This window comes from Sycon ciliatum, chromosome 1, assembly GCF_964019385.1.
Source record: "Sycon ciliatum chromosome 1, ocSycCili1.1, whole genome shotgun sequence".
NCBI classification, from domain to species: domain Eukaryota; kingdom Metazoa; phylum Porifera; class Calcarea; order Leucosolenida; family Sycettidae; genus Sycon; species Sycon ciliatum.
Genome location: NC_088643.1, coordinates 79,024,567 through 79,035,935, shown reverse-complemented (window position 1 = coordinate 79,035,935; position 11,369 = coordinate 79,024,567). Strand labels below are relative to the sequence as shown.

The window sequence follows — 11,369 nt, the reverse complement described above, 5'->3', positions numbered from 1 at the left end:
ATGAGCAATAATCATGTATTATGCGAATGACTGCTGCAGGCAAACCGACTCCGGTCCTGATCATGTGATCATGGTGATAGCGCCTATCGCGTTTATATCGGGAGTCGGTTTGCCTGCATCGTCACGATGACATGTCGACAGGGAAACCTCATGATTGTCACCAGTTTCGAGGCAACAGAGCAACACAGACAGCCAACTACAGGTCCGGACTGGATTTGGACATAAATTCCCATGTCTTTTGGGTGGGACGTGGACTCGTGCCGGCCGTGGAGACCGAGCTCGAGGCGCTACCGAGGCAGCATTAGCAGCTATCTCGTGCTGTAGTACACATACTACAGTCCATTCAGAAAAAAATGAACTTCTAGCTTTTGGCCATAAATGGGTCAAACGTTGAGTTTTTTTAGAATTTTTTTCTGCAATCCCATATGGAATCCTCTTCCAATTATGTTTCTGAAGTTTTTTTGTCCAAAAAGCAAGCCATAGCAAGAATAGGATTTCGGCCAGGTTTTGCCCCAATAGCACTGAATTGGGAAAAACCATCAAAATCCAGGCCGTTTGACCCCGCCTGCAACAGTGCATTCTGCGGTTCGAACCCCAGTTCAGGCACCCTTTTTGGACCCTTTTTCAAATTTCAAAGTTCGCAGCACTGCACTGTGTACGATGAAATCACGAAAAATCGCCAAATACGGGAGCTCGCCAGAGCCAGGACCCATTTTTTTATGAATGGACTGTAGTAGTTATCACAAAAAGACTAACCACCCTATCCTGGCCTTGTCTTGTTACTTGTCACGTCGTAGACCATGGTAGACCCTACCACACTGACCAGGCATCGGTCGACGACGTGTCATGTCGTCATGTCACGCGTACTCAGCAATATTATTTTAAAAGTACACTACTGTATCAGTCAGTCAGTATGATGTGCACCATGTAGGCCATGGCATTGTCAGGCCTACCCACTGCATGCAGACTCCCTACATAGTAATCATGATTACACTAGTGAGTAGTGTATGTAGTAGAGGCTGACAGCCTGTTCCTTAGTAACCTCCATACTATTACAACTACACGTATCTCAGCCCGTAGGAACACCGTCCAAGTGTTATGGACTCTTGATAAATAGTCATTCGTTCAAGGGAATGGCAACTGGAAGAACATTTCTGAAGATGCGTAGACTCCACTATATCCCTACATCCTCACAACTGTGACACTGATTTCAACACGTGCGCAATCAAATACAGGTGTATTCCTGATACGTGTAATTCAAACCCCAAAATGCCAGGGGAAACTTCTAATAATCCGGACAAAATTCTAGCTATCCAAGCATGCACCCGCAGCGCATTCGAAGTATATCAACAAACATACTGTAAGCTCGCATAGTCACACAGAATTGCGCAATGCGAACTGAACTGGCCAGGACAGCATGTAATGCTCATGCACACTGAACTGATGTGTATAACGTAGAGTGAACTTCAAATTATGCTTTGCCAACTTTGAATTACCAGCACAAATGCACAATGTCTCTCAACATCTATTGTCATGAGAAGAACAGCCAACACAAAAACGAACCGTTGGCTAAAGGGAGCACACACTGCAACCCTGTCACTGCGTATACGTTGAGCTTTAGAAACTGCACACATTGCGCACACGCACACAACACCCAAGCAGAATGAGTAACATGGTAACGGTATTTATGAGTATGATCGAAGACGACGACCCCGTGTGCAAAACAACTGGAACGCAACGTCCGAATCAAGTCACAGAGGGGATACTTGCAGTAGACGGAAAGCAGAGAAGTACAGCGTCAAGGAAACCAGCTTGGGGGAGGGCAGATGGACAATGAAAGAGAGATCTTGGCCAAAATGACAATTCCATACTCCATAGAAGAGCTAGTGCATTATTATAACTACACTATGCACAGAACAGCATGCACTCGAATCTAAGCCAGAGCAGGATGAAACCATGGGCCATGGTGTTGGGGGCTATATTGTTGCATGGCCCCACGGCCCTAGCGACCAGAGGGGCTGTATATACTCGATTGCTCACGGAATTCAAAAAATGGTAGAAAACAGCAAAAGCCAAAAGATCCACGTCACAGGAGAAAAGTGGGCACGCCTGAAACAAGTCTAACACGGATAAGGCAGCGTCCACCGTAGAACCAGAGCACCAATACTTCTAAAGCAGAGCGCTAGACTCAGATACCAATGTTGAGAGGGGGCTTCTACTCAGGATGCATCTTGTGTTCGTGCGGATCAGAAAACTGTGAGCACAGCATGTTATGACCTAAGACTGACGACTTGCATGGCAATGCTGGCACTGGTCACGCAAACAGCTTCCTGACTTCTGCATAAACCTGCAACAAGGGAGAAAGGAGAAGGCGACACACAAGCTGGTTCAAAGTGAAATTGGAACATGGGATTACGTGAATAGGAAGTCTTCACACTTGTGGTAGCTCAAGTGAGTGCTCTGTGCACCTACGTGTAGGGAATCATGGTCCGAGGAAGCTGATCCATTCCTCCTTTATTCCCAATCGAACGCGCGCACTTCCACCGAAACTGGGTGACTGCGCCCTACTAGATAGGGATTTGTATGCAAAATGTCACTAAAAGCGCAATTTCGTTCTTATAAAAGCACGGATGACCGCGATTGGCCCATATGTTGTAGTCTTTTGGTCGCTGAGTTGACTGGTTTCGGTGCAGCGTTCCTCCTTTATTCCCAATCGAACATGAGTGAACAAGCGGTCACGTGCTCCTGCGTGCCAAAGTCACCTGGTCACCGCGCCAGCAGGCGACAACTTTCACACCAAGGTTCAACTCGAGTGACAGGAGTGCACCCAAAAAAGGTCAAACAGGCTGTAAGTAAGTTGTACCCTGCAGGCGCTAGGCTAGGCACGGTGACCAGGTGACTGGTGTCCGCAGGAGCACGTGACCGCTTGTTCAACCATGTTCGATTGGGAATAAAGGAGGAATTCTCGGACCAAAACCAGTCGACTCAGTGTCCAAAAGACTACAACATATGGGCCAATCGCGGTCATCCGTGCTTTTATAAGAACGAAATGGCGCTTTTAGTGACATTTTGCATACAAATCCCCATCTAGTAGGGCGCAGTCACCCAGTTTCGGTGGAAGTGCGCGAGTTCGATTGGGAATAAAGGAGGAATGGAGCGTCTCAGCTTCCTCGGACCACGACCATTCGACTCAGCACCCCGAAGACTACAACTGGTGACAATTTGATTTAGGCTTAACTTCGCCTTTAAGGCCACACCGTTTTTTATCTATGTTTCGCGTCCCCCACGCGCATGTATTTCACAGCCGGAGTTCAAAAAAAAAACGAAACAATTTTTTTTGAAAATGCAATACAAATTTAATGCAAACCCAGAAAACCGGAAAATGTAACTCAGCTCACACACATGTGTGTGCAATAAGCTGGGCCGCAAGTCACACAATCATCATGCCGCCTATGTTTGGACCACAAGCATGGCAGAGGGGATACACTCATGTAATCTGCTATTCATGTACATGTACATGTCAATGTACATGAACAGTGCCGCGTAGCTTCACTGTACACAATTATGTACAAATGCAATGCACGTACACTGGTTTTTTTTGGATGGCTTTTTTATTTTTTTCGCCCTCCCTCATTGATTTCATCGAATAAGGTGACGCGAAACATAGAAAAAAACGGCGTGGCCTAAGGGCAAAAATAACATTTCTGTAATTCTCGAGTTTCACCAGTCAGCACTATCCAATTGTACTGTGTGTCTGTACCAGGTCTTCTCAGTGTTGCGCGTGAAGCAACAGGAGTCCTTTGACGATGAATTTTGGATGCGATGTGCTTGAGTCGTCTAGGCGTTCGAGGCGCTGCTTCCTTTGGAGCTCGAGCCATTTCTCCATCACAAATCGACAAACTGCAGGACAGTGTTAGGTTGCTGGGAAGTTTATTCTGTCCTGAAATTATTTGCATTTGTTTGGTAGACGTCGGAAGAGAAGCGCACATTTTATTAGCCCTTTGCGTGCGGATGACGTGTATACTGGTACACACGTCTGAACCCCACGCCGGTTCTCTGATGACGTGTACTTGTATACACGCGCTTCGGTTTGCGTCGTGTATCGAGGTGAATAGATCAGTGTACAAACTTTCGCTACTCTGTGAAAGAGCATCCGATCTCCACAAACGACACACCGTTGGAAAGGTATTGAGCTCAGCTTTTCAGCGATATAAACTTATATAGTTCTTCGCGATAGGATAAAGATTGACTGAGCGGCAACAAAATGAACACAGAGATCACGGCAGGGAGCGATTGCGAATTTTTTTGTTCATGACTTCGCAGGTTTTTGGAACATGCTAGGGGATTTCCCTTTTGCCCAGCGCATGGGTTATGGACATCAAATGAAGTGCGTGGATCTCAGCTTTGCAGAGCAGTTTGAATCGTGAAAATCGGTTGAATTTGAGCAAGGAGCCAAAAAAGAATGTGTGAGTTGTTGTTTTGTTCCGAGGCATGGCGGGCCAGTTTGGAGCGGTCATGGAAGTGGACCTGGTGGGGCTATGGAGCTGAGAACTACCAGGATGGATTCGCTTGGTCCTGATCTTTCCAACAAGCCCAGGATGATAAAATTCCATCCAAGGGAACTGAAGTGAGAATAAATTTCGTTCGGAGCAGTGCGCCCAAACTCGTACAATGATAATGGAGTGCACTTACCTTGTCTGGACCGGGAACACCAGAGACGGTTTTCAGCTGGTCCCGTGTCTGGAACTTATTGACAATCGGCATGGTAGACTTCAGGTAGGTTTGATACCTGAATACATCGGGTTGAAAATGCAAACAAGTCCAAGGACACACAGGAAATAAAATCTCACCTCTCAGTTGTCCCTCATATGTGTGTGTGTGTGTGTGTGTGTGTGTGTGTGTGTGTGTGTGTGTGTGTGTGTGTGTGTGTGTGTGTCCCATATGGTGCAGTGGTATGTGCAGCGATTTCCAATCGATAGGTTGCGGGTTCGATTCCCGACGATTATGGCCACACACGTCTTTCTTCTCTTTCTCAGACTCTTCCTGACTTTTCTTTCATTCTCCTGGGTGGTTACCAACAGCCAGTGCATGCCGGAGTATGTGGTGTGATGTGTGTGCGGGAAAAAAAGAAGAAAAAAAAGACCAAAAGTAGGGATTCACTGGCCAGAAAAAGCCACTTCATAGCTGTGTGGTGTAGACCAGGCTGAATAGTGGCGGTCAATTATTCAGCCTTACAAGCTGTTGAATGGTGCAATCCCAGCACAAGCTGCTATGGCTTCTGCTGTAGCATCGCTATCATCGCCTCCGGCGATGGGCGTCCAAGGGTCCAATAGTGTGTGTGCAACCATAGTTTTGCAGGTTCCATCTAGAGAGTCTAACCTATATTATTATATCCTCTACTGTATATGTGCAAAGGCACTAAGACACGACAGGGGATCAAAGCACTAGCCAGAGGATAGTGATTTCATTACTTGCACTTCAGTATGCACTAGCACAGTTTCATTGAGTGAACTCTCCTGTGCAGCAGCAAGGCACATATACTGGTAAGTGCAAGATAGCTTTCACCAAGAGTAGAGAAACAAGAGTGTGCAACTCCGGATCTCTCCTGCACAATCTGCAGATGCCCACGGCGGAATTTTTTGTTGACGTCACCTTTTTTTCAGAAAAACGCGCATTTTGCCGCAGAGCAACGTGAGAGCACGTGGTGGGCATCGACCTTGTAGTGTAAAGCCCGGCCAAGTGCACGAGGCAAAACTTTCCAAAAGACTCGCAGCGCGTGCGTCGTAGAAAAGATTACAACAAAAATTCCGCCGTGGGCGAACCCATCCCGGAGTTGCACACTCTTGTCTTATCTACTCTTGCTTTTACACAGAGAACATCAGTTTGAAACCAACCGTTTCTGAAAGACCTCGGGGTTGTCGTCTGATCGTCCGCTGGACTGGCCACGGCTCATGGCTCTCTCCACGCATAGCTGCGCAGCAATAAGCACAAGACACGGGAGAACAGCAGCTAAAGTACCTAACAGTGCGAAACAAACTCATACAGATACGGCTCTGCGTGGTGATTACTTAGAGTGGTGCTGCTGCCAAGGCGATACGCACAGCAAGAGTGTAGACAGTGTGACACAAATAGATCAGCTGACACGTGTGAAATCAGTGATGCACCGTGGTAGCTAATGACATCCAGTCCCTATTGTCGCACTGAAACTGTGTGAAAAACTAGGGGTGGGACTTCATTCGCCACCACTGTATATGTACTTCAAGGTGAAATGATTTTTTCAAATGAATTTAAAAGGCAGTCTGATCTTCATCATTTTGCTTACATCTTCTGGACACTCAAAGAAGAGGCAGAAGTTGACGTTGGCCTTCTCTCCCATGTGATCCTCCCAGCCCTTCAGATTGTCCTCGTTACGTGGGAATCCATCGACGAGAAACTTGTCTCCACCGCTCTTGATCATAGCCTGGTAACAAGGAGAGCAACGGAACATGAGCAATTTAAGCATGCAAGAAACACATCACAAAGCGGCCATTTTCAGAGCCAGATCATGCTCCCAACATTGGTATTACAGCAACAAAACAAAAACAAAAAAACTACGCACGAAAAGTACCCCTTCCAAATTCTTGACCTTGCACTCCCAAACTTTATAATGCTACTATACTACTGCAAAAGAAGTACCGTATTTTCTGGGGTATAAGCCGCACTGGGGTATAAGCTGCACCCCCCTTTTTGAGGCAAAATATTGACTAAAAGTTGGTATTCGGAGTATAAGCCGCACCCACAAACCAAGATTTTTCACACTCATTGACAAATGGCCTTTCTACAAATTTATTATGGTTATGGAGCTAAATACCATGTTAGATCAGATTATGAAGTGTTAGTGCACCACAGGTTGCTGCACAGATGTTGGTGTATTGCTGTGTTGACTACTGTACAGATTACTCCATGTCATCTGCACTATCTTCAGTCTCGCTGCCACTGATGCATACTAAAACTAGTAAAAGTGCCGGGATAGCAACACAGGCGCGAAGCTGAGTCGAATGACATGTCACATGACGTCAGCATGCATACTGATGTATGCTAAGCATTCATTCGCGCAAGCATATTCGGTGTATAAGCCGCAGGGGCGATTTTGGTCCGATTTTTAGCGAAAAAAAGTGCGGCTTATACCCCGGAAAATACGGTACAAACCCATAAGCAAGTGCGTACTAACTTTCAAACCGAGCACCACTCCCTGCACTTATTCTCGGCCACTGTACTAAATATCAGGGTGAACGTTCTCTCGCGTACGTTTCGGCAATAGCACTGCAGTACTTACTCCACGGCAGCATCCACGCATGTAGCAAATGAAAATGCAATGCAGCATGCGACAAGATCCTGTTGCGCGGGATACTTATTATGGGCGGTATCTATATTCGGGTGCAAAAATGCATACGGAATTTATCCAATTGGCACGTCCAGATATTCCTCTTCGGAGACATGTCCACCTGCGTACGGATACGCGAGGTGGGACTGTAGTGAGGCTAGACTGGTCCACTGTTGGTCTCCTTGGAGAGATCTATGCTACATATTCAAGTGCAGTAGTGGCAAATGAAATCCAACCCCATGAATAGGGCAGAGCCGTGGTACACTGCACAGTCCACTGTTCAAAGTGATTGGGCTTTGCAGGCATACTCTCAACATTGGATTTCACTTGCCACCGCTGTACTTGCAGGCCATGCACTACACTCCTAACATGCCGCCGGGAAGGCGTGCTGGCAAAGCCAGAAGACCACAGGACGGCCATAGCTAGTCAGCCCAAGATCAATCCACACCTCACAGGACAGCCATAGCTTGTCAGTCCAAGATCAACATACACCGCACAGGACAGCCATTGCTAGTCAGTCCAAGATCAACACACCTCACAGGACGGCCATAGCTAGTCAGTCCAAGATCAACACACACCTCACAGGACAGCCATTGCTAGTCAGTCCAAGATCAACACACACCGCACAGGACAGCCATTGCTAGTCAGTCCAAGATCAACACACACCTCACAGGACAGCCATTGCTAGTCAGTCCAAGATCAACACACACCTCACAGGACAGCCATTGCTAGTCAGTCCAAGATCAACACACACCTCACAGGACAGCCATTGCTAGTCAGTCCAAGATCAACACACACCTCACAGGACGGCGGCCATAGCTAGTCAGTCCAAGATCAACACACACCTGCTCACCTTTTCCAGCAGGCGCACGGTGATCTCAACAGGAACAATGCTGCCAGCCTGGATGTGGCCCTCGATCAGGTCTCCATCTGCAGAGCCACTAGCACGCTCTGACCTAAGCAAGTCACCAGCAGAAAGATGGACATAACCAAACTCCTGCAGAAACACACAGAACATGCAAACACACAGAACATGTAAACACGTTATACCGTAAAGTTCCGCAAATAAGCCCCGGGCGTATACAGAACAAGGGTCTGAACACTGGGCGTGTACTTGGGCATGGGCGTTATTTCAGGACTGGGTCTATACAAGGTGCAGATTGCGTCGGTTGCGTTTTCATAAGCATGCTGATTGCATACCATTTTGCACACATACGCATACACAGGTACAGCATCACCCTGGGCGGTTTTCGGGCATGGGCGAACTCACGGGCTTTGAGTGTGGATGTCGATTCGATGGGCGTTATTTCGGGCATGGGCGCTATTTCGAGTGGGCGTATACACGGAACTTTAAGGTATGCAGCCAGGGCATAGTCCTAATACAATGTCTGAAGCACACCCACTTCAATCCTAGAGTATAGTGCGCACTTTGGAGGCACTACTTCTGGCTGGTGCGCACTATGCTCCGAATATGAAGAAGAAAATGAACATGTACTTCGAAAAGTAGTGCAATGCATCGAATTGTTACGGAGTATGCCACATCTGACCCTGCGCAAGCCATCTGCAACTTTTTGTGACAATGGTCGCACTATAGTACACTGTACTGTCTTTATGACTAATAACAATGCTCTCAAATCTAGGCTGCGCATTATACTCCGGATATACCTTGAGTTGCCAAAAACAATGCATAAAAATAGGGGTGCGCATTATACTCCGGCAAATACGGTAGGCTCATTTTCAATGCACCTGTGCAGATAGCCACAGTGCTGATAGCCGCAGTGTTGACCATTCATTAGACATGGTTAGCATTTTACCGTTCACGCTATTTTCGGCGATCGGCATGTGGAGGCCGAGTCTACTGTTTTTGATGTGTTTTCGAGACACGGTTAGCAGTTCGGCTTCTGAGTCCTGACGCAACGATAGACGTGTGAGGTAACCCTAGTTGGAATCTTACCGTTTCGTTCTCCCGCTAAAAAGAGCTTTCTATCGTCGAAACGGTACCAAACCGACGGTATTTTGGGTTTGGGGTACGAGTGCCGTTGGATCTAGCGCGTGAACTGAAAAATGCCATGTCTACACACACAAAAAACGGTGCAGGCCGACCGTCGAAAATAGCGTGAACGGTAAAATGCTAACCATGTCTAATGAGTCCGTGTTCTTTCCATTTCCGAAACTTGCGCTTCTCAAAAGTGGCCTTGAATACGTTCTCAGCAACGTAGCGGGCCAGTTTCAAATGAACGGACTACCGGTATACATGTATGTACAATAAGATCGGGCGCCGAAGAACACTTAGCCTGGAAAATGGCCCAGATTTAAGAACGATTCAGGCTAGATTTACACATTTAAGAACATATGTGCCGTTTTCTCCATGTTTTCCACGTGGCGTGCTTGCACCGTATGCTGCTCTCCATTGTACGATGTTCGCTATAAATAAGAACAAAACGACTAACATCTCAACATTTTAGAACAATGCTAGGCTGCGCTCTGAGCCCCTGCGCTCTTCGGCGCCCGCTCTTACTGTATGCACATTATGGACTCGACCTTTTTTCTTCTTCTTTTTTTAATCCACCCACTGGCCTGATATATTCCTCCTGTGCACCATATACTATTAACCGCACTAGCGCACTTACGCTATCCACATGCAGGGCAAGAAGTTGCCGTATCACCGAAAGACACGGGCAAAATAAATAAATAAATGAACCCATGGATCGATTTACTACTCAAGATGAAAACATTCATGGTGATCGAGAGTTTGATTGACTTTTTCAAGACGAAGACGATGTAAACAGATTACCATCCGGTACTGCACTGTCGTTGGTTGTGGGAAGGAAGGTCAAGATACGCGACAAAATTAATTCATACTTGTCAGAAATGGGAGAATAGAAAATTTAATAGTTCTCCGTGCGTTTTATAAAAGCAGCGAAAGCTATTGGGCCCACGCCCAACTTCAAGTTCGACATCGTTTCTGCAACCTGTAGCAAGTGGGTGGGAGGGGTTGTGAGCAGATTGACCCATTACTACCAGTGAGTACAAGCGGAAGGACCGATCAATATTCCCTTTCCTTTAACATCCGCCACCTACTGCCAAAGCCCACAGAACGTGGACGAAAATACAAAATTATGTAGATCTACCCACCTGAACGATTCGGCTACATTGCGTTCCTTTTCCAGCACCAGGACCACCGAGAACGAACACAACAGACGGCCTGGCGGCAGACATGACTGTGGACATGAAACGACCAAACCCTCGACTAAAGAACATAATATTCGAATTCCACACACAATGGGCTTGTGTACGTACATGAGTAACATGAACAGGTGGTAATCATGGTTCCTTCTTTCTTCTGTACGAAAAGCTCGATCGATTGATTGCGTGCGATAAACAGACGTACAAAAAAAGACGTAGACGCGTAGATCTACGCAGATACGTGATCGGGCCTACTGCAAAGATCACACGATCCCTGCACGTGGCAGATCCACTGATGATAATGCATCGCGATATATGGCGCAACCGGTACCCGTACCACGGCCTAGCTAGATAGCGCTAGCGGCGCTAGCATGCTAGCTAGCGCGCTTGCAGTGCAGTGGGCATGGCCGGCATGGGTTTGACCTTGCGCGCCCTTTTGAAGTTTTGTTTGTGTGTGTGCGTGGGGGGGGGGGGGGGGGGGGGGGGTGCGCGCGCGCGCGTGTGTGTGCTTCTGGAGGTGACTCACTTGATATGAATTTTATCCAAGATTGGTATCTTCGCACTGAATGTTGGTACATAATCGGTCTGGGCCTTTTGACGTCACGGTGCGTTGGATCAAGACTCCACACACGTTCACATCTCGGTGCAGCCCCTTCTCAGTAGTTGTTACGTTTGTCCTTGTCTCAGTAGTAGGAGTTAGTACCATTGTCTTTCATTATTAATTTTTACGAGTTGGGTATGTGAACATAGTAAAAAAAATCTTGATAGGACGATTAAAAAATGATGCAACGATGAAAAGGACTTTGATGATCACGCGTTT

General features: G+C 47.0%; 1 protein-coding gene across 1 annotated transcript; it reads right to left on the bottom strand.

Moving 5' to 3' along the window:
• Positions 1-1,668: 1,668 nt before the first annotated feature.
• Positions 1,669-10,657, bottom strand: LOC135805681 (UMP-CMP kinase-like). The gene is made up of 6 exons (XM_065319765.1): positions 10,499-10,657; positions 8,217-8,360; positions 6,323-6,460; positions 5,895-5,971; positions 4,693-4,789; positions 1,669-2,347 (listed from the first exon to the last, which is right to left on the bottom strand). The coding sequence occupies exons 1-6, from the start codon at positions 10,622-10,624 to the stop codon at positions 2,315-2,317; spliced, it is 615 nt and encodes a 204-aa protein (XP_065175837.1). The 5' UTR covers positions 10,625-10,657; the 3' UTR covers positions 1,669-2,314.
• Positions 10,658-11,369: the final 712 nt, after the last annotated feature.

What these genes read in the sequence shown, in the direction of transcription:
- LOC135805681 (XM_065319765.1), bottom strand. Translation starts at nt 10,624, where the DNA reads ATGTTCTTTAGTCGAGGGTTTGGTCGTTTCATGTCCACAGTCATGTCT. An exon ending in CCCGAGGTCTTTCAGAAACG is followed by an intron (nt 4,790 to 5,894) that starts GTTGGTTTCAAA and finishes CGATGTATTCAG; the next exon opens with GTATCAAACCTACCTGAAGT. An exon ending in GTGTTCCCGGTCCAGACAAG is followed by an intron (nt 2,348 to 4,692) that starts GTAAGTGCACTC and finishes CCCTTGTTGCAG; the next exon opens with GTTTATGCAGAAGTCAGGAA.